We start from the raw sequence: 24,226 nt of genomic DNA on the forward strand, positions 1-24,226 counted from the left end.
GCTGCCTTTTAAACTGAATTGTCAAGCCAGTACATCTCTGTGGTCATTTTCCCTTGTCTTTCTTGTGAAGGGTTACCATGGAATGTACCTTCCTTGAGAGCTCAATTTTGACAAATATAAAAGGATCAATAGTCTACTCAAAAAGTGCATAGGCTTCTCTGTTTTGAACATGGGTTTCTAACATCTTTAAAAATAAACAATTCTAAATACTTGGAAGACGGCTGACGTGCCCACACAATTAGATTCATGCACAATTTCGCAGGCTCTGAACTGAGATGTATGCTTTAAAGGACTTGTTTTTGAATCCTTGCATCCCCTTTATGTCTCTTTGTTTCACACTTACAAGGTTCTTAAATAGTGAAATGAGCCTGTTGTTACTGTAAGGCTGAGTTGTAATGGTCTTCCTTTCAAGCACTCTGCAACTTTCAAGTCACTTAACTTGGCACCCACAAGGATCTTCCGCCTTCTAAGCTAATGGGAGCTTAAAGGGATAGGACAAGTTCCATTTCTTGAGGTCCTATGAAGATCAGGACAACTGATGATGAGAGAGCTTGTCTCCCAGGGGCTCAGTCTCCTTCCATCTTCTTATCTCCACATTCATTATGTCACTCTGATCTCCGGAATCAACAACACAGTGGAGGATTTGGGGGCTTTTTTATAAAAGCTGTAATTTTTTTTCTCTCAAATTTAAATCTAAATCTAAGTCAAACCTGCCCTACTTAAAATCAGGAGTGGCTGAATGTGTTATCCCATTTACATTTTAAAGAGGTTAAAATAAGCTTGTTGATTATCTACAGTGAACATCAAAACTGAAAAAAAAAAGTATTTCATTTTCTTTTATCACTACTATTACTACTTCTACTACTACTGTATTGTGGTGTGGGGCCGATGCTCCAGGCATGTGTATGGAGGTCAGAGTGCAATTGTGTGCAGTTATTTCTCTCCTTTTATCTTTAATTGGACCCCGGGGATTCAATTTGGGGCATCAGCCTTGTACAGCAAACGCCTGTACCCACTGAGCCACCCTGAGAGCCCTCCTGTCCACTTACATGTCAAATGTATTCTATGACTCCATTTCTCACCCCTTTTTCCCTAGAACCATTTATTGCTACCTCATGGTTCTCTTTCTAAGTTATTGTCAGTTTTTCAGCTAAGACTACAGACAATTTGAGAGAGGGCAACAGAAGCAGAGAGTTAATAAAAATACAAATTATAATGAGGCATATGGATGAGTATACTTGTGAGTATACATGAGTATCATTACTTCATGTACTAACCTAATTTTTTCATTGAAAAAAAAACATAAAAATCGAGAAACACTTTTTTGTAAACTGCTAGTGAAGCCAAATATTACTGACTTCACACTGGGGAAGATGGTTAATGACCAATTAGATTCTCTCTAATTTCTCGATTTACAAAAGTAAAGCATATTGTCCAGCCTCAATGTAAAGGCTTTCTGCTTGTCTTGTTATATTTTGTTTTGTCCTGTTTGGCTGTTGTCTCTGCTCTTTTCTGAGGAGGAAACGGTGGAGCAGTGGATCTAGGAGGGAGGGGACTGGAAGGGGTAGAGGGAGCAGAAGCTGTGGTTTGGGTGGATTGTGTGAGGGACTAATCTATTTTTAATGAAAATAAAAGAGGCATATTACCAAGCAAATCTATTGACCCATTAGTTAAACTGAATTTTACATTTTGTAAGAAATCAAGAACTTGTTTCATTGTACGTGGTATTGGTTTGGCTGGGTTTGGTTGGAGTCCCTGTTGTGAATACACAGCTCAGAAAACTGCCCCTATCACCAACCTCAATTAAGTAAGACCTGGACTGACAATTTTAACTTATAGTAACATATGAAATGAAGAATGGCCTGCATTTTATCATCGCCCAAACTAAGACCTCTGAGTACAGTAACACGGTGATGATAATATTTTGATATAAAATGGAAGGGTTTTTTTGTATCAGAAAATAATTATGTAGTGTTTTAAGATATTTACTCAGTTTTATGTCAATAGCTCATTTCTAAACTTTACATTTCATAAGGTAAATTTTTACTACATTTTGTGATTATCTCATGCCTGCATGCCACAACACACATGTGGAACCTGGGAGAGCTACGTATAAAATGAGACTGTATTAAAGTCCTCCTTCCACCATGAAGGCTCTAGGAATCATACTCAGACCACTGGACATGTATGCAAGCACTTGAATCTTCTTGCTGGCCATCATGAGGTTAATTTTAATTAAAAGATTCTCTAAATTTAGGAATATCTTTTTTTTTTAAGTAGTGATGCTTCATAATGTAAATTAAAAGGGTTTCCACTCAGAGAGTCTTCAATACAGCTGCAATAGAGTTGAGTAAGAGGAAAAGATATTGTGTGCCTGCCTGCGTTCCTGTCAGTGTGTTTGTCTGTCTGTCTGTCTGTCTACTCTATCTATCTATCTATCTATCTATCTATCTATCTATCTATCTATCTATCTATCTAATCTATCGATCGATCATCTATCATCTATTTGTCATCATCTTCTATCTACCTATCATCTGTCTATCATAAATCTAATCTCCTTTTTGTGTATTTGTAAGGTGTAATGCATGATTTTGTTGCTGAATTTCACCTAACATGGTTATAAATTGACAAGATAAAGTCCTAATTCTTAAGTTTGATAATTGGAGCCTAAACATGCTCTCTCTCTCTCTCTCTCTCTCTCTCTCTCTCTCTCTCTCTCTCTCTCTCTCTCTGTGTGTGTGTGTGTGTGTGTGTAGGAGTGTGTGTGAGTGTGTGTGTGTGTGTGAGTGTGTGTGTGTGAGTGTGTGTGTGTGTGTGTGTGTGTGTGTGTGTGTGTGTGTGTGTGTGTGTGTGTATAACCCTGAGGCAACATGGGATACAGTAAAACTTTTAACAGAATAAAATGAGGGTGAATTGGAACTTAGATTTTGCAGGAAGCAAGAAAAGTTTACTTAATTTACTACTTTACTAAAACATATTTGCTTCTTTTTATTTTACTTGTTTCTTTGCCTTAGCATTCTGTACAAACAATGTGTATTTAATATTACATGCTTACATAGTTTCACAGTACATTATCCGCAAAATGCTAAACACAAAAACTAAAATAATGCATATTTCATGGGGATTAGTGAAGGCCTAATAGAAAATTGAGAAAACAAATTCTGCTAATGCAGATTTAATACAGTCTCATTTATTTATGGTGCTTTTCAAGCACGGAAGTTCTAAGTTTATTCAGAATGCTTATTGAGCTTTATGATTTTATAGATTTCTGATTTCTATATTCAGTAACTACTTTCATGGGCCCCCTGGTTTATAATTTATTATTTCCAAAACAGTGATTTGGGAAGTTGAGAGTTGATCAGGTCTCTGGACCATTGTGAGCTGATAGCCTCTAACCAGACAGCTGGGGAACACTACAGGTTAGATTGATCTCATTTATCCTTGTCTTTACCACACTCAAATAGGTATCATGCTCTCTCCGTCTTTGCTTGTTTCTCTTTCCCTCTCTTTCAGGCATGCATGCTTATGTACTTGCACACGGACATGCAGACACACAAACACATAAACACACAAACTGAAAGAGATGGATAGGTGATAAATAGAAGATAGATAGATAGATAGATAGATAGATAGATAGTTAGATAGAGATAGATAGAAAGATTGATAGACAGGCAGACATAGACAGACACACAGACAGAGAAAGACAGAAAGATAGAGAACTATCTTTTCCTCTTCCTCTACAGTTGTATAGCCTTGGAATTATCACTTGATCTTTTAAAGAGTCAAACTGCTGCTTACCGAATTAATGACTATGAGCTAATTCTCTCAGTTCTTCCACAATACAAATATTCTATTGCTCTACAGTTGTAGCAACCATGCCATCTCATCCCATATCCACCTTCACTTCAAAAATCAAAGGAAAGATAATTTATAGATTTCATTCTGCAAATGTCATTAAAATTCAGACACACCCCTTTGGCATTATAGTAAAGACAGGGAATTAGAACATGGGAGATTTAAGGTGTTCATGAGCTACAAAGACAGGAAACCACTGCTATGATTTCTGGGAGGGAGACCTTGTACTTAGTTTGCACAGAGTTTTCTGCAAAGAAACAACTGAGGGAGAACACACTCCCCTTGAAAACTGATGCCAGTAATTAAGATGGCCCACAGCACTTCCTGCATGCTTTTATTGCACTAGATTTGTGGAGGGTCTAATTATTTGTCAAATAAAGAAGGATTAGTCTCTTGGAGATTAATTAATCAACACGTGCAAATTACATTGTGAACAAATAAGGGAAGCTAGCAGATTAAATACTCCAGCCTCCCTCCTCATCTTGTCTGTTGGGGTTCTCCTGATGGTCCTTTTTGAAACCTGTACAGTGAGGCATCCAGAGCATCACTGCCGTCATCCTGCTTTCTGTAATTGTCTGGAGTCAGTTTATCTGCTCAAGAACTTTCAGGTAGTTTTCCTTGTCTTTAATGTCTGTCATGTTGATCTTTCCCCTTACTCAAATCCTCTGCTCACATACAGATGGACACCACTGCAAGTTAAACAAAAGATTATCACCTTTTTAAAGCAAAAGCTCAGATAAATAGAAAGGCAGAAAAATCTCTAAGCAGTCCTCACAATTTTCACACATGCTAGAGTTTGCTTAGCTGCACAGTTAAAGATCATACTTCAAAGATACAGAAAAACAAACATAAAAGTCTAACATCCAAAAAGGATTCTTTGCCTTCCCCATGAGGAGTTCCTCAATACTCACGCTGTGTCAGATATGATTTCTGACAGTTGGGAATCATGCATAAACAGAGGACACTTCTACGTCTTATTACAATCACATCTAAAAACAGTAAATTATGTTATAAGGTACTAATGAATAAGGGCATTATAAAAAGCTCTGGAAAGTGATGAAAGTGTAACCAGTGAGGATGTGGGAGACAGGAACCGCAGGGCTGGACAGAGTGGGAAGTTGCATTGTGATATAGGATGGTCAGAGTAGATCTCATTAAATATAGGAATTTTTTTCTGATTCGTTTGCCTTCCCCCCAAAATATATTTTCATAAGAAACAATTTGATACTAATTGATAAAGTTAAACTATGATCCAACTTTACTTCTGATAAATGAAAATTAATTCACATGAAACATAGATGAGTTAAACAAACATAGAGATGAAAGAATGAATCAAAGTACAGATAAATGTAATAGAGTGAAGAGTCAACATACAGAACTGGAGAAAAAGTCCAATGCAAGATAAGAACCAGATAAGGTTAAAGAAGCAACAGGTTCTAAGGATCAATCAAACCTTATAGCCTGTATAAACATGGAATTTATTCTGAGTGGCCAGGGTGTTAGGTAAACATTATGTAGGTTTTTGAGTAGATGACATCTGTGATTTATACTTTATGATATTTACAATAAATTCTATATTTAAGAAAATACAATATGTAGATATATATATAAATAATATATCATATAACATAATATACTAATAAAATATAAATACACAAATAATGTAACAAAATATATAAATCTATAAATAATAATTAATCAATAAAACTATGGAGACAAGCACAGAACCAGAAGCCTACATGAAGACAGTCTCAGCAGAAACCTAGGAAATAATGTTAGCTGTGAGCCACGTGGCAACACAGTAAGAATCAAGAGCACTCCTGGATGAGTGGGAAGGACTGACGGTGTTTGTGTGTTAGCTACTGGGGAATTTTATATGAAATATGAAACAAAATAAAAAGAATCAAATATGACTCAGGTTTTACTCTGAACAATAAGCATGGAATGGCCCTTCACAGAGAGGTGGAAAACTGGAAGGGGTGGACCAGAATCTGGTTGTTGAGAGTATGGACTTATACACAAAGTAAAGGGTCGTGGAGAGATGCTGAGTTAGTCACTGGAATAGCCATACACAATACAAAACTCTGTAATGGATTCCTACTAGAGAACTTGAATAGCGTTACAAGACAGACAGAATCTAAGCCCTTATCAGTAGCAGGGAATAGGAGACTAGGAAGACTAAAGGCAGACAAGAGTGCACAGCTCCATAGCAAGGGGATTCAGCACATTAAGGAACTGAATATTAAGAGGAACCAGTTCTCAAGACTGGAGAGTTTTCAATGAAACAGAAGCAAAGGAACAAAGACTACATAAAGCCAAGCAATGAAGTCCTGTGAGGAAAAATGATGAACTTACACCAAAACCTACAGAAAAATCAAAGAAGATAAGCACTAACAGTTACTGTGATACGCTTATCAAGTACATAGTATGTATTCACAGAAGGTATAATGGTTCTATTATTTTCACTTATTTTTTTTTGGTAAACTAAAATCATTACAGATAATTGGAAAGGGAGCCCAAGGATATTATTTGTAAAGAATGACTTCTGGTATGGTAACTAGATCCCAGAGCACGTAAAGCCACTGATATCTAGTAATTGTCCTTCTTTAACTCTCAGACCTATGACAATTGACTTAATAACTCAAAGTCCATTCATTGTTATCTCCAAAATAAGGAGCATACATAAGACCTCTAGGGATCTTGTACTGCAGTGTGTTCATGACTTAAAGATAAAATACCTGTAATCCTACTAGCCAGTAAAGTTGCTTTTGTTCTTTAAATGGGGTCTTCTATTCCTAAATTTTCACGGCTACAAATTTAGTCATAAGAAAATGTGAATTTATTTCTCTATAGAAATTGAACTTTCCTAGATGGTTTTAGGTTTCTGTTAGCAAAAAGAACATAGAAATTATTATGTGCATACTTCTCAGTATTAATTCTGCATATGCACAGCTAGTTAGTTAATGATGCTTTCAGTGTTTGCAAAGCCTAGATTTTGTCATGATTTGTTGTTCCATAAGCTATATTTTACAAACCAGACATGACTGCGTCTGTATCATTTCACTAAGAGTGTCAAGCTCCATTACTACCACATCTGATAAGAGATGGCCAATCAGGTTGATCAGAGCACAACAGAGAGGTGAAAAGTGGAAAACATCTCAACATTTTTTACTAAGTACCTCTGTTGGGGAGTAAAGATCAAAAATAAAGTCCTTACAAAACTGCCTAACAATTCCTCGTATTTTGAAATATCCAAATAATAAGACAGACTGATAAAGAATCACCAGTGTTTGATGATTGGGGGATTTTTGTTCCAGAAACCCTGTATTCTGTATTGAAACCATCTAAAAGAAAATTCCCTGCTTATTTCACAGGCAAACAGGGAGGAAGGATATTCTGATCCTGCAATGGCTGCTCAGGATGCAATGGTAACCCGGTGTGACTCCCCACCTGACTTATAGAGCTTTGGGTAAAGCAAGGCTTGTTCTGATGATTCTTCCTGGCTGTGTGATGTTGCAGGTGCTGTGGGAAGCCTGCCAACAGAAGACTGGGGAACATAAAACCATGATGCAGATGATCCTGTGCAACAAGAGCTACCCACAACTTTGGCTGGGTAACTAGAAACAGGCTCTTTCCAGCTCTTTAGCCAATTGAATGACATACAAGTAGCTAGGATAAAAGAGGAAATGTCACCCAGAAATATAGAAAAACCAGTCACTGTACTGAATTATGTCGATAGTATGTTTCATTTAATGATACTGCAACAGAATAAAGCTCTGCCACTGTTTATCTTCTTTCCAAAAACTAAAGTCCATAGCTTTCAAATACTGACACTTAAAAGTTACCTATTTAGGTATATGAACTCTTTCTTAGCAGGCACATTATACTGTATCTGAACAGTCTCTAGAGAGCTTACTGTGGCCAGCCTATGAGTCAAGGTCTTTGTTACAGACAAATGTGATTTATGAGCTATCAGTAGCACCTATTGGTCTTCAAGATGTGCTCACATTAACCTACACTTGACTTTATTCAGATTCTGCAACCATTCTTTTCCCTTATTAGAAAAACAAATTACATACAATTAAATGGAACATAAAGTCATCATTTTTTTTTTAGCAACAGCCTACTCTAACTCAATTATGCCTCTTTTATTTTGTATCAATTAAAGATTAATACTAATGATAGCAACACTTCACATCTGAGTTGAAATAGCTGAGAACTAAAACATTGCCAAGGATAATGCCAGCTGAGTACATTCTTTGAAGAGGACAAAATAATTGAACATTATTTTATGTTACTAATGAAGCTCCTATTTCTCAAATGAGCTCTTCCAACTTCTATCGTCAATATCACTCAGAGGATTTTTGTATTTAACTTTTACATTTAAGCTCTAAATAAAGTTTGTTGTAGGCAAATAAATTTAGACTGGTTATTTTTTATGTTTCTGGAGATGCCTCATAGACAATAGTTCACTCTGTGCCTCCTTCCCATCTATAAATGAGCACTTGAATCATTGGTCCAACTCAAGATAGCATAGTTCCCCAGTCCAGCAACAGTAGTTCTTTGGAGTCCAAGATTCATGTAAGTTTTAACATCTCATAGGAGCTATACTTGTTGTTAAGAGTAGATACATCATCATGAAGGGTATTCGTACTAAGAAATACTTCAGAAAACATACTTATCTTTGCTAGGATAGTAATCTAACTACTATTTGTACTTTGTGATATTTATGAAAATCCCTTTTGAGTGATAAATTTCTTGAAGTCTTCCAGGAATTTCAAAATATTTCTGGCCAAGACCTGGTGGATGCCATCAATGACTGTTACGATGGTTATTTCCAGGAGCTGCTGGTTGCTATTGGTAAGCTGGATTTCATATGATGAACCGCAGACCTTGCCTTTCACAGCACTGAATGGCTCTGAGTGAATTACATGTGCATGAGTAGAATCTTAATTGAAGCATTTCTCTCAGTGAAATTATTTGAAAGATCCTTAAACTCTCAGAAAGTATGTCAGCTAGTGGTTCAATTCAATGAACGGGCAACCTGGAGACATTAATCAACTGCCATTAATTCCCCAAGAGCAGGCTCAATTTCCATATGAGAAAAGTGAAGTCTTGGATGCCTAGACTCATAAGTGACTTTTCATAGCTTTAAGTCTATGTTAGGAGCATTGATTTCCTCTCCTGTTTCAAGAGCAAATAAATGCTAACACTGTGACTAGTTTCTTGTCTCCAAGAAGAAAGGTGATTTTTTTTTTTTTTAGTTTTGCTTTTGATGCTTATTTAAATTTCTACTATCCTCAGTACATTTCCCTTTAGAAATAAATCTTGTCATCAAAAATAACTTAAACTATTAATTAGTAGCAAGTGCTACAGGCATGACTTCCCAATGTTGTTAGAAATTGTGTGCCTGCTGCAGAAAAGACCAGGGCTCTTATTCATCAAGACAATTCCAGTGTTCACACTTAACATGTACTCTGTGATTTGTCAGCACAGACTACAAAAAAATGTACATAAAGAAGCATTGTGAAGTATCCCATAATAAGTGCATCAAATGAAGACTTAGACATGTACTGAATAAACAATCAGTCCCAAGAATATCTTGGCATGGAGCTGAGATGTCAGTCACAGTACTTTTATAATCTAGGATGAGATTGTTAAGCAAGTACCCTATGAAAAAGATTTGGCGGATTTCTATGATACACCTAAAGATATATGATATGAAGGCTTTTGTCTATGAATGTTTAGATAGATAGATAGATAGATAGATAGATAGATTTCATCAAATTCCAAATAAATATAATAGTTATATATCTATCACATGTCAGCTAGTTAGCAAAAGAGTTAGAGTAGAACTCATGTCATTGGAATCTCAAGGCAGCCCAACTGATGTCAAAAAACAGTGGGCCTAAGGGATATCAGCAATACCAGGAAATATCTATCTGGTTCATCCCATCATTCAATACTGAATAAGCACCTACTCATTTCTAATATGGGTGGTACAAGTGGAATAGTGAATTAACAAAGCCAAGAATAGCAACACTAGCCTCTGCTCTCTGGGAGCTACCTTCCAGAAATCACTTCTCAGGTTTACTTGTCTCAGTAATAAAAGTGAGATAAACATGAAGAGATGGTCTCATGACCTAAAATAATTACTTGAACTGTAGAGAAATACTAATATGACTTTATTTTGAAGAGATATTATAGTTCCTCATTTATTATTCATTTATGTAATTAATCTATTAACTTTTCAAATAAAGACTTATTGGTGGCCTACAGTCTCAACTGATATTTTACAGGGACAACTGTTGGATAGGTGCTGGTCTGTTCACAACCCTAGCAATTATAATCCAATGCTATCTAAACCTGGAGGAGGCACTTTACATTTGTAACAGTTTCTCCTTAAACAACCTGCATTCTAGTCACAAATCTTTCAGGGATCAAAAAGCTGCTGCTATAGACCAGTTTTCGAGGTTATCTGAAAGAGCGGCATTCTGGAAGGTGAATGGATTATATGTGTTTGATTTTATATTTCGCACCACAGTTTTTAAAAATTAATAATAATGGTCATGTGTTCAGTGAAGATCATTTGTCATTATAAAATATACTGACATGCTGTGCTTTTCAATAGAGTGTGGCTAGTGTTGCCATCATTCTAAGCACTGAAATTATAATGCAGTGTGATGATGGTGGAAAAATATGTAAGTGTTCTATTTCCTGACTTCTGAAGAATTACCTCTTGTCATTCATATTTGTTCCTTGCTCTCTTCCTCTCTAGTTCGTTGTGTCCAGGACAAACCAAGCTATTTTGCTTATAAATTATACAGGGCAATCCATGTAAGTATAACACATATATTTTAACTTATGTAAAATTAGTATCTATTATTTTTATTTCAAAGAAAATGTGTTCAAGTAAAAGGAAACAAGTTAAACACCAAAAGGAAAATTCATTAAGTACGGATAATCTCTGCTTTCTACAACATAGGTACATAAGACATGTGATACTTCACGGTCTTTCATCCTCATATAGTTTAGAATCTTAGTATTTACCATTTATTTAAATTGATAATTCAAATGTGCCATGACGGTGACAACTAATGCCTTCCCTGTGTATGACCTGGGCAAATAATCACCAATATTCTGATTCCAGCTATGCCCTGATTCAGTAAACTTGGTCAGACATTTTGTTGTTGTAATTACCCCAAATTATGAAATCTTAGTAGATTTATACTCAAAATATTCTGATATGGAAACATTAGATTAGGTTGAGTGGCCACCAGGTGTCACCATTATTCCATGTGAAAAACATTCGAAACTTCCCTGGGGGGAGCCCCAGGCATCCCATAGCAGTGAGAGCAATGTTGAAGTCCTGTGGGCTCACAAACAACTCACTACTGAAAAGGAAGAGCTTGCATGCTGGACAGGCCTTTGAAGTAGTCGTCTCTCCACCCACATTTCTGCTGTTTTTAGGATTTTGGCTTCCATAACAAAACTGTCATCAGGATTCTCATCGCCAGAAGTGAGATAGACCTAATGACCATAAGGAGACGTTACAAAGAGAGATTTGGAAAATCCCTCTTTCATGATATCAAAGTAAGTTTGCTCTTCATAATTGGCTTTACCTCACATATTCTTTCTGGACTGTAAATAAAAGCTTTAAGTTAAAACAACTTGCTGTGGGGATCTAAAAAGCTACATGTCTGCCAAGGACGGTTAACTTAAAGAACTCAGATTTCCGTGGTTTAACGAACATCAACCTGGAGAGTCATTGCGCCACAGAAATATAACTTTCTGATCTTTGCTTTTAAGACAAAAAAAATTATGTAATTGTAGAAAATATCCCCTCCCTGTGACTGTGTTGCCAGGTTTCCCTTCTGATGTGAACAGCAGAGGGTGTGGAAGTTTACCTGTAATTTCACCTGCAACCCTCACACTAGATCTACTGAGGTGGTGGTAAGAGGACTGACACTTCAGGGTTCCCCTCAGCTCCATAGCAACTGCAGACAAAGATCCACCACCTGAAACCTCTCAAAACACAAGCAAGCAAGCAAGCAAGCAAGCAAGCAAGCAAGCAAGCAAGCAAGCAAACAAACAAAACCAAAAATCATATTTTGCCATGGAAATTATTAGCTACTGCCTGGCAATACTCCTCACAAAATCACAGAACACTAGGCATCCAGTCAAACACCATCAACTGCCAATTTGGAGAATTTTATTACTGAATATGTAAAACTCGAAATGACCAATCACTTCACCAATCAGAGGGCAAGGAAAGAATTAAAAAAACAAACAAGGTAATTTCTTATTCTGGTCTTCCTAAAAATTTTTAAATGTCTTATATAACTTGGCAAAAAAGAGAGAGAGAGAGAAATATATGGACCATCTATGTAATTTGTGAGTACAGTACAAAATCAATATGTTTAGTTTCTTCACCAAAGAAAACCAAAATGGTATTCAGGATAGAGAGAATAGAGCAGCAGAACACAAGCCATACTTGAGACTGTGTTTTATAATTTATACCTTGGACAATCGCATTGTTTTCAAGTGAAACTCCCAGTAACAAGAAAAAAACAGATTAGCTCCTTGTATTACTCAAGACAAAACCCTCAACATCTCAGAGACTGAAGCCACAAATTCCAAAGAGCTTTCTCTAAGCTTTTGTTGGAGTCTAAATGGCTCTAAGAAATTGATGCACCAGTTAAAATCAATTTGATGTTTTTTTAAATCTTTGATAAAATGTTCATTATGTCTACCTTGAAGTCTGAAAACTGTTAGTGGTGATCAACAAGTACCAGTGAGTCAGAACTCAATTTCCAAGTGAACAAGCTAGCTTGTTTATACTATTTGTAACTATTCCTAGCTATATTGAAGACAAGTTATAATAATGCAATGCTACTCTGTGCTTTTAAATCTGCGGGTCTTAATTAAACAGCTTTGTGTAAAGAAGCATTAATATGATAAATGATTTTTATGAAGATGGATTCTATAATGACATTCGTTCAGTTACCCATTCTGGAATATTTAGACTTGATGAAAGAAGATAAAAAGAAACAAGTTGCCCTAATTTTCTACCACAGACACCCAGTAGTGAGATACTTCTAGGTCCTGATATGGCTGGAAACCTTGTTTCCCCACATTCCTACACTGAAACCCTAACACTAAGGAGATGGTTTTGGGAGCTGAGCATTTGAGAGTTAAGTTATGAGGGTGGAATCCACAAGTAGAGCTATTTTCCTTTGGGAAAAAAAAAAAAGCTCCCGGATGTTCCTTTGTCCCTTCTGCTATGTCAGGCTGCAGTCAATAAAGAAGTATTCACAAAACATTTTGTCACTTAGATCTCCCATCCTCCCTAACTTAGACATAAACGTCTGATATTTTAAGCCAAGTCAATTGTGAAAGGCCCCAGAAGACTAAGGTAGCCACTGTTGATCTTTTTCACACCTGCATAAACAGTAACATTTTGCTTTCAAAAGGAAGGATTTTATTAAACCAGAACATCTTCTTTATAAAGTATGCTGTGAAATAGAAAAGCTCCCTCAAATGACTATCACTTTTCAAACTTTCATTGTCATATGTAACATTACAGTGCATATCTTTTTAGCATAAATCTCATGCTCATCCATAATTGATAATATTTTAAATGTATTTCTTTATATAGGATTACTGAATTAGACAGTATAAATATTTTCAAATCTTTTGAGCCACAGTGGTGATGTCCAGACACTACACTAATTTATGATAACAGTAACAGTAGGGCATCAATTCCTAAAGCTGAAGAGAAGATTCACTGTAACACGTTATTGTGCTCACAAATACACATTAAAGTTCCATCTGCTTCATATAAAACATATTGTATCAACTATAACATAGCACTATTTTAATAAGTTTCACATTGAGTAGTACTTGGAATATCTTTAGACAAAAAATATTAAATAATTTTAGTGAAGACTAATGGTCCATGAATCTTTTATACTGCAATTAGAAAATTTACAGCTGACCTTTAGAAACAGGGAGAGATTTGATTTTTACATACCTTTTTTTTTTTTTCAGAATTTTGCTTCAGGGCACTATGAGAAAGCACTACTTGCCATCTGTGCTGGTGATGTGGAAGACTACTGAAAAGAGGGAGGGTTTGAAGGTGATGTGATCTTCTTTATAGACACCTGACATAGACTGCTGAACTCGTGCTGTATTCACACTGAAACAGAACTATAAAATCAAATTTTTCTTCTATCTCTACAATTATTCTGAGACAAAAATCTCTCCTGTTAGAAATGTGTAATCCTGGATTTGTAGCCCTTATTCAATTAGTAATCAATTAAACTGTATATGGTAGACTAAGAAAAGCATTGCATTGGAGTCAATTTTATTTACATGTGAACTGCCAGTTCCAACAACAAGAAAGTCTGATCAGGACTGTTTTAATATCAGTCTGAAATGTGGAAAATTGAAGTGTCTGACCACTTTCAGTGTGTAACCACTGTGAGTGTGACCACCATCCATGTTATGGTCACCATTAGTGCCTGATCACCCTCCGTGTGTGACCACTGTCAATGTGACCACCCTCCATGTGTGTTCACCCTCAGTGTGTGATAACTCTCAGTGCATGATCACCCTCAAAGGAATTGCCTGGACTCTTGGACAAACAAAACAAAGCTGAAGCAAGGGCCTAGAATAGCCTTTTAATGAAAATAGATAATCACAAATAAACTATACCAAGAGGCATACTTTCTGAATTAGTTGTACTAAAACTTGAATAAAAAAGTAAGGGTTTGCATGCATCTGTGTGTATAACCTGATTGTGTAAATGTCCCTCCAATAAAAATAGTTAAGCTACTGTTTTAAAGGGAGCTCTTTGTTTAGTTTTGGAGGAAGGCTGGGCACATATGGATCATGGCTCATGTGCTCCATGGCACATATATAAAGGCCTAAGACAGTTACCTGGCAGCAGTTTCCCTATGAGCTCTTGAGATCAAAATCAATCACTTGGTCAAGAAATGCAAAATGCCAGAAGAGTTATTGCTCGACATATATAATTTTTACATTTAAAATATATTCGTATCAATGACCCCCTTCTCTTTCCTCCTTCTAAGCCCAACCATGACTTGCCTTGCTCTCTCTAAAATTCATGGCCTCCTTTTTAAATTTGTGTGTGTGTGTGTGTGTGTGTGTGTGAGAGAGAGAGAGAGAGAGAGAGAGAGAGAGAGAGAGAGAGAGAGAGAGAGAGAGAGAAGAGAGAGAGAATATAATCCTTAATATATAAATACAATTTGCTCGATAATTCTAATGTTTCTTGCAGATATAGGATATGAGGGCTAACTACTTGGCATTGGATAGGCACTTGGGGTTCCTTCCCAGCAGAAACAGATTTCTCCTGCTCTAAGTATTCCTTAATTGCCTAGTCTTTCTCTGAGGTTGGGGTCCAATGAGATTTCCTTCTTTCATGTTAGCATGTCCAGTGTGGCCTCCTTGTTCAGATCCTTTATCAGATGACACATGTGATGGGACTTCATGAGTGTAGCTTCTGACATATCTAGGAGACACAGTTTCACAAAAACTCTCTGGCTCCTCAGTCGTTTCCAGTCTTGCTGCCTGTCTTCGGTAGTGATCCCAGAGCCGTCGATGTAGGAGTCCTGTTCTAGATGTATCAGATGGGGCTGTGCACCACCTGATGACTTACTTTCCACATTTTGATAGGTTATCATTTTCTGTAAGGTGCAAGGAGTCATTTCTTAGGCAAGGGTGAGGTCTACACTTGCATGTAAATATTGTGAATGAACAACAGATGAGAAAGAACAGGTGGCCTATGTCTTTCTGGATCTGGGTTATCTTACTTAATAAGATCTTTTCCACTCTCATTTACTTATTTGAAAATTTCATAATTTCAATTTTCATGAAGCTAAAGAGTATTTCATAATATATATTTTCATTGTCCATATATCCGTTGCAAGATTTTTAGTTGTTTCCATTTGCTAGCTACTGTGAACAGAGCAGCAAGGAACAAGTAATTGTGGAGTCCAATGTTGAGTCCATTGGGAATATACTATGACATAGGATAACTAGGAGATATAGAAGATTTCTTTTTAGCTTTTGGAGGTTCCTCATACTGATTTCTAGAATGCCTGGACCATTTTGCAATCATCTTGGGCTTTCTCTTCACTCAATTGTTTTCTTTAGCTGTGCAGAAACTTTTCAGTTCTATGAACGCCCACTTGTTGATCCTTCCTCTGAATTCCTGAGCAAATGGGGTCCTATTTAGAAAGTTCTTTCCTACACCCACATCCTGTATGGTACCACCTGTGTATTTTGTTCTTGCTTATTGTATTTGTTTACATTTCAAATGTTGTCCCGTTTGTTCCCCCTCCTACCTCCCTCATCTCTCTTCCCTTTGCTTCTATGAGCGTGGTCCTCCACCCACAGAAACATTCCTGCCTCACTGCTCTAGCATCCCTTTACACTGGAGTATCAAACTTCCATGGAACCAAAAGCCTCTCCTCCCATTGATGCCAGATAAGGCAATTCTCTGCTACATATGCAGCTTGAGCCATGGCTCCCTCCATGTGTACTCTTTGGTTGGTGATTTAGTTCCTGGGAGCACTGGCTGGTCTAGTTAGTTGATATTGTTGTTCTTCTTATCAGGTTACAATTCCCTTCATCTCCTTCATTCCTTCCCCTAACCCTAACCCTAAACCTAACTTAAACCCTAAACACTAAGCCCTAACCTAAAACCTAAACCCTAACCGTTAAACCTAACTATAACCCCTAACTCTAACCCCAACATCCAACTATAACCATAAACTTAACCTAACCGTAACACATAACCCCGAGCCCTAAACCCTAAAACCTAAACCTAAACCTAACCTAAACCCCAAACCCTAAACCTAAACAAAACCCCAACCCTAACCCTAACCCTAAACCCTAACCCTAACCCTAAACCCTAACCCTAACCCTAACTCTAACCCTAACTCTAACACTAACTCTTCCATTGGAGTCCCCAGGCTCAGTCTGATGGTTGGCTGTGAGCATCTGCATCTCTATTGGTCAGGCTCTAATAGAGCCTCTCTGGGAACAGCTATACCAGGCCCCTGTCAGCAAGCACTTCTTGGCATCAGCAATAGACTTGAGGCTCAATAGAGTTGAGTGACTACAGATGGGATGGGTCTCTAGGTGGGGTACTCTCTGGATGGCCTTTCCTTAAGTCTCTGCTTCATGTGTTGTCCCTGCATTTCCTGTAGATAGGAACAATTCTGAGTTAAAATTTTTGAGATGTGTGGGTGGCCCCATCCCTCAACTGGGGATGTTTTGAGTTAGAATCTTTTTGAGTTTTATATTTTTCTTTGATTGTTGTGCCGATGTTCTCTATAGAATCTTCTGCACCTGAGATTCTCTCTTCCATCTCTTGTATTCTGTTGCTGATGCTCGCATCTATGGTTCCAGATTTCTTTCCTAGGGTTTTTAGCTCCAGCGTTGCCTTACTTTGGGTTTTCTTTATTGTGTCTACTTCCCTTTTTAGGTCTTGGATGGTTTTATTCAATTCCATCACCTGTTTGGTCGTGTTTTCCTGCAATTCTTTAAGGGATTTTTGTGTTTCCTCTTTAAGCTCTTCTACCTATTTAGCTGTGTTCTCCTGTATTTCTTTAAGTGAGTTATTAAAGTCCTTCTTGATGTCCTCTACCATCATCATGAGATATGCTTTTAAATCTGGGTCTAGCTTTTCAGGTGTATTGGGGTGCCCAGGACTAGGTGGGGTGGGAGTCTGCATTCTGATGATGGTGAGTGGTCTTGATTTCTGTTAGTAAGAATCTTATATTTGCCTTTCACCATCTGGTAATCTCTGGAGCTAGTTGTTATAGTTGTCTCTGGTTAGAGCTTGTTCATCAGGTGATTATGTTATCCTCTATCAGCAGACCTTGGAGACTAGATCTCTCCTTAGTTTCAGTGGTCAGAGTACTCTCTGCAGGCAAGCTCTCCTCTTGCAGGAAAGGTGCCCAGATATCTGGTGTTCGAACCTGCCTCCTGGCAGAAGTTGTGTTCCACTCACCAGAGGTCTTAAGATCCCATGGGGGATCCTGTGTGGGTCCTTGCTGGTGTCCAGAGACTCTGAGGGCTAATTCAGTCGTTTTTACATAGCTAATTGGAATAGGATCATATTTCAGTGGAACCCTAATTTGTGTTCTCTTGGTTGTTTACTAGAGTTGAGTCTTTTTTTCACATACCTGGACACATTCCTTTGATAAATGCCTATTGAGGTTATCTGTTCCTTTTTAAATGACAGGTTAGAGTAATTTTTCTGTTTGAAAAAAAGTTTTTTTTTTTTTTAGTTTTTTTGTCTATTTTTTATTTTAGCCCCCTCTCAGATATATAGTTTACAAGTATTCTCTCTGTTGGTTGTTTACTATGCAGAACTTTAAAGTAAGATATAATCTTGTCAATTTATGGTCTTGTTGCTTTTAGAGTTACATCCAAAGCTTCTTTGCCCCAAACAACAGACATTTGTTCTGCTTCTGTGAAGAGCAGCAGGAGTGAACTCCATTCAGAGACACAGGAGACATGAATACATGTCTACCTTGAACTTGCTTTCTCCAAGTGTAGAACTCACTTAAGCCTGGTGCACTTTTCCATGTGTGAAAACTGCCAGGTTGGAGAGACCAGCACCGTGGGTAAAGACCAACATTTCTTTTACTGTCTCTCTGTAGCTTTTATTTTATTCTCTGAGACCTAAGGAATCATCATAATTTCTATAGTTCCCAAATATTCTAAGTAAAAATCTTGCCAGTACATAGTTTTTGTAGGCTTTGTGAGTAAGCAAAGCAAGATATCAGCTTTACCTTTTTGCAATGTATCTCTTCCCAACTCACTTGAGAAATCGAAAAATTGTCTCCTGAGAAATTACTGCTGCTTACACTTCAGATTTAACTAAAGGTTTAGAAACAGTGTACCCCTAGACCCAGTAGACTCACCTCAAAGATGTTAGGTATAGTTCTACACTTTTAAGAAGATTCCAGATGTCAAAAAATGACCTCAGTCTTGGAAAAAATCTAGAAGCCAATTAACTCATGCATATCTATTGAGGTGGATCTTCACTTCCCAGCTGATTCCTAAGTACAAGCTTAAGTTGAAACTAACATGATAATAACTTTCACACTGTGTAAAATTCCAGTGGGTGGAGTTTATTTAGGAGGTGTTAGACAGGATGAGGTTATTCTAAGTGTTTGGGGGTTATAGCATTGTTGTAGCATTTAAAGAATGGAAACACAGGCCAAGAGGTGGTGATGCAGGCCTTTAATCCCACCACTTGGAAGACAGAGGCAAGTGAATCTCTGGGTTCGAAGCCAGCCTTGTCTACAGAGTGAGTTCCAGCACTCTGGAACTCAAGGCTACACAGAGAAACCCTGTCCCCCAAAACAACAATAAAAACAAGATTAGAAACAGTTTAAACTGCACCCCAACCCCACCCCAAATGTAGAGATTTCTAACATGGATCTAAATGGTATCTCTTCCTACAACTGAAATTTTTCTGATTCAGAAATAAATTAACCATAACTGTTTTTTAGCCACCATAGTCTATTTATAGTGCTACAAAACAAAACAAAACAAAACAAAGCAAAGCAAAGCAAAGCAAAGCAAAACAAAGCAAAACAAAACAAAACAAAAACCATCATTCAGAGGGATATCTGAAAAATCACATCTTTTGTTTTGAAAATTAACCACTGTAAGTTCAAGTTGAGAGCTTAAAATTCTAGCACTGAGAATTGAGGCTAAGAACTCAATTGAAGATCCCATCTAAATAATTGTATTGAATGAGTGGCAGTGTACAGTGGATTAATAGAGGAGTATTATTTCAAACAAATGAAACCAGTGACATCATTATTTCAACAGTCATTTATATACAATTAAAATAAAGAATTATTTTAAAAAATACTTTATTTTAAAAAAAATAAAGTATTAGCTACATGTTTTCTTTAAAAGCATCACAAAAATTAAATGAAAATATACATATTTTACATTTCATATTTATCTAGAGGTATTATTTCAATAGCTAGCTATCTAAGCAGTGAAACCCCTTTATATTGATTGTATAGATTATATTACACTTTCAGGATACTAAAATCATTTTTTTCTATCTTCAAAAGTAGTTTTAGACATATTAACAGTGAAAATATGTAAAATGCAATATTTGATTGGGTCTCATGGAGTGTAAAAACTGTCTTTAAATGTATATATGTAAGATTCTTGTATTTTTTCCTTCAATCCTCAATAATTTGGAAATATAAGCATTTTTGTCAACTTTTTAAGAAACCACCAAGTACATTGGCCAAGGATGCTTAGAGGCAACCACAAGAAGTTTGATGGCAACTCTATTTGCTTATTCATCCCATCTCATCATGTATGATTGTTTGAGTAAGACATAAGAGTAAATATATATAATTCACAATGATTCTATGGTGATAGTTTAAGTAGTTTACATAGTTTTTCTTTTCACACTAATTCAAACTTCTCTTGAAAAGACGTAGACAATTGTTCAAATGCTAAAACAACATTGTCTTCTTCATTTTCACACAGTTCACGCAAGGAGACACTATAAATAGAAAAATACAAATATATAATATATATATGCATAGATATATTCAACTAAGTAACATTGAATAATATAAAAAAGGGCTGTCCTCTAAAGTTGTGAAGTAATATTAGGAATTTATAAGGAATGCTGATAAGAAACAAATTTATTAATAAAATAATACTTGTACAAAAAATAAATAAGAAAAGAAGACAATGTGTCACATTCAGCAAAGGGTGATTGAAAGAACACCAAATTTTATTACTTTGATCCTTGATCCCTTAGGCAGTACAACACAAATTTTTCTCTACATATCTCATGGACACATTTTGTGGTTTTTCAACTACGGTGCCCAGCATATACTGAAGACTATGATGGAGAAAGAAAGCTTCCTTTCTTTATCTAAGTAGGGGAGAAAAAAAAAAAAAAACAAAGCTGGGATGTTGTCAGTAGAGTAATACACTTCATCTAATTCAGATGACCTCACCTAAATCCCCAGAAACCAGGACTCATGTTAGGCTCCATGACAAAGGGCAATTACCATCACAGATGAGCCCACAGATGACAGCTAGTGTTCAGTGGAGATAGATGATTTACTCTGGATTCTTTAGGTATGACTAATGGAATTCTCAAAGGTGCTCATGAGTGTGAGGAAGGAGAAGATGGAAGTCAGAATGGTGAAATGTGGATACTTGATTCATAGTGTCAGGTTTCTCTATTGAATATCCCTGGCCTACAAGTCAGAAGGAAACTCTGATCCAAAGATGCAGACAACCTCTAACTGTTGGGAAAGAGCCAAGGTTTTCCCTTAGAACATCCAGACATCTAATTTTGTCTGGTGAATACACACTTTGATGATTGGTCTCCAGAATGGTAAAATGATACATTTATATAGGTTCATACCATTGAATGACAATTTGTTACACCAGCATTAAGAAACTTGTGAACAGGCATGAAGAAAGAGAAAAGAAACACACCACTCTATTAATGGGTCCCAGTATTAGGAAGGTTGAGAACCACTGCTGTAGATAAACAAAGCTTTTCCCTTCTGCTCCCGTATACTCAAATTAACTCTGTGTATAAAATAACAAATAAATAATAAAACTATATAAAAATAAATAAATCAGATTAAAATAATAAATAATAAAAATAATAAAATAAATAATAAAGCTAGAGAGCTTTATGTATTATGTATAAAAAAACACCCATAAAGGTCTGATTCAGCTCTGATCGAGGAAATAAAACAGAGAACTGTTTTTAAGGACCCTATAATGATGAGATTTATGGTCACTTGAATACACATGTGACAAAATAAAAATCACTGTCAAAGTGTTGGAATACATATGAATAAGAGGGGTTAAGATGATGGTTATTTAACTGACAATATATGGCCAATGGAGCCTAAGGATGGGGGTGTTCACAAAGAGTTTGATATTGCTTTGTGAGTAACTGGGCTTTGTTCCAGATCAGAATAGGAAGTGACTATGAATTTACAGTCAGACAAACCCTGAAGAAAAATATAGACTGTAGCAGGAGACTCAAGAGCAAGCAAATGTTATAAATTGGAGAGCTGCTGGCACCTCAGAGAGAGTTCTGAAACGTGTATTTGCTACGATATTGCAATGGGGATCATTGAGAATATCTAGGATCAGGGATGCTCTGGAATTGTTTTGAGCTATGTGCACTGCCCTAGTCTGAGGCTCTATCTTGATGGAACTTAATCTCAAAAAACATTTTTTTAATTAATTATAAAACAGACCATAACCAAGAGGTTGTAGGGATGGGGGACTCTACAGACCCTCTGGGAAGTTGAAATGCATGGTATGTAACAGATGCAATGACACTTTTAACTTGGATCATGGGGCGAAATAATCTCAACATTTCAAAATGACAATTAAATTTGGGGAAATACAAAAGTAACATTTAAACATGTAACATACCTGATAGACTTAATGGTAAGCTTAAAATCTTTCAACAGATTATAAGCTTCCCCTTGATGCATCCTAAGGGACAGGAAAACAGAAATTAATGATACGATTATTTACTATTGATGTTTATATCCATAAATTAGAGTTGGCTCAGACATGGTCAAAGATGCTGCTGCTGCTGCTGTTATACAATGATGAATCAGACTACTGAGAATAAGTGACTGCTAAGCACTGACACCTATTTGGAACATCTATGTTACTTCACCAAGACTCAGAAAGAATCACAAAAAAATGAGACAGAGAGAATTGAGAGCTAAGTGTGAAGCAAGTGCTGAGAAATGCTATCTTCTGGGCCTGATGTGATTCATGCGTCCACAGCAGCAAAGGCTGTCTGCATGGGGTCAGCACAAGAGCAGGACCATTAACATAAGCCAAGGAAGAGAGACAGGCTCCTAGGACAACTAGTTCCCAGGAGAGGCAGGGGCCCGATGGGCTAAAAAAAGGAGAGTCATTTTTCTTCAGTATTGTTTTCTCTGGTGAGTCTCCTGACTTCCAGGGGATGGCGACACACTCATGCAGCTAGCCCTAGTAAAACTCAGTGTGACTCAAAGTGAAAATAAACCAAAATTTAAAGACAACACAAAAATGATCGGCTGACTTGCTGGGGTTGGGGATACAACTGAGAAGGTATACAAGAATATATGGGGAGATATAGTCATAATATTTTACATACAATTATGAAATTATCAATGAACAAGTTTTAAACCAAAAAATATTATCAACTAATGTAACAGCTACTTTATTCACAAAAATAAATCAGCCTTCATAAGTAAAAATTTTTTAGGTTTCTGAGGACTATTAAAACTTTTTATACCTTAACTTAGTAAAGAATGTTCAAATTTTTATGTCTACTGCATGTTTAATTCCTTAATATATCTGCCACTAGATGAGGTGTTTAGCACTTAGACAAGTATCTCCCTGCTCAGGGATAGTTTCCTGAATATTTCCGTAGTAGTGAATATCTAATATGCTTGGCATGACTAACTACTTCTTGAACTTATCAAGAGAAAATATACCTATTTACCTGGTCTAATCGCACAAGGGAAGCACGCTTACAGACGTCAAGGCCTATGTATTCACTGACAGTTTTCTTCCTTAACTATTCAAGTTTTGTAGCCACAATACTAGAGTTTGAGAGTGATGGATGCTAATTGTATGAAAAATTACCTAAATAATGCCTGCTTCTATTTATACCTATAAAAATGGCTTCCCTGACAAGCTAAAGTGTCAGATACAGATATGTAAACTAGACACTTTATACTTTCTCAGGCATTAAAAACTACCAGATTGCTATCTGCCATTATATCTAAAATACTAAATGGTGCATAAATAGAACTGTAATGTAAAGATATATTTGATATACCCAAAGACACATTTAAGGTATATATTTAGATCAAATGAGTAGGCCTATGTGCTAAACTTTTGCTGCTAAACTAGAAATAAATGTATAAAATAGGCCATCATCTGTGCCATTTGGTCTGGAAAGTGAAAATCTAATATGTTTGTCAGGAATAATCATTTCTTGGAATTTTCAGGATAGAACATACCCATTGTCCTGGACTAATCCAATAAGGGATCCATGCTTATAGAAATCAAGTGCATAGGCATTAAGTGGCATTTTTCTTCCTTGACTGTCCAATTGGTGTGGCCACAACACTGGGGCTTGTGCGTGATTGATACCAATTGTGTGTAGAATGACCTAAAGAAATATAAGTTTTTGGTTAATCACATGGACAGAGGCTTACAACTTAGAACTTGTAGTTATCTGTAGAGAAATTTTAATCCAACAATATGGCTGATCAGTAAAGGAAAGATACCCAAAGAC

General features: G+C 36.6%; 2 protein-coding genes across 3 annotated transcripts in view; one reads left to right on the forward strand and one right to left on the reverse strand.

The window, feature by feature from the left end:
• Positions 1-14,195, forward strand: part of Anxa10 (annexin A10) — a 55,719-nt gene extending 41,524 nt beyond the window's left edge. Inside the window, exons 7-12 of the mRNA XM_021170720.2 lie at positions 7,230-7,283; positions 7,375-7,468; positions 8,620-8,715; positions 10,634-10,692; positions 11,326-11,448; positions 13,906-14,195. Of these exons, the coding sequence (XP_021026379.1) occupies positions 7,230-7,283; positions 7,375-7,468; positions 8,620-8,715; positions 10,634-10,692; positions 11,326-11,448; positions 13,906-13,974 (495 nt within the window). The 3' untranslated portion in view covers positions 13,975-14,195. The remainder of the gene's footprint in view (positions 1-7,229; positions 7,284-7,374; positions 7,469-8,619; positions 8,716-10,633; positions 10,693-11,325; positions 11,449-13,905) is intronic.
• Positions 14,196-19,122: 4,927 nt separating this feature from the next.
• LOC110300352 (putative ATP-dependent RNA helicase DDX60) overlaps positions 19,123-24,226 on the reverse strand; it is a 130,769-nt gene continuing 125,665 nt past the window's right edge. For both annotated transcript variants that reach the window (XM_029480658.2, XM_021170508.3), the window contains 3 exons: positions 23,949-24,100; positions 22,354-22,416; positions 19,123-20,434 (listed from right to left, as the gene is read on the reverse strand). In XM_029480658.2, coding sequence (XP_029336518.1) covers positions 20,335-20,434; positions 22,354-22,416; positions 23,949-24,100 — 315 coding nt within the window. In that variant the 3' untranslated portion in view covers positions 19,123-20,334. The remainder of the gene's footprint in view (positions 20,435-22,353; positions 22,417-23,948; positions 24,101-24,226) is intronic.

This window comes from Mus caroli, unplaced genomic scaffold (assembly GCF_978045245.1).
Source record: "Mus caroli unplaced genomic scaffold, Mus_caroli_1 scaffold_10, whole genome shotgun sequence".
NCBI lineage: Eukaryota > Metazoa > Chordata > Mammalia > Rodentia > Muridae > Mus > Mus caroli.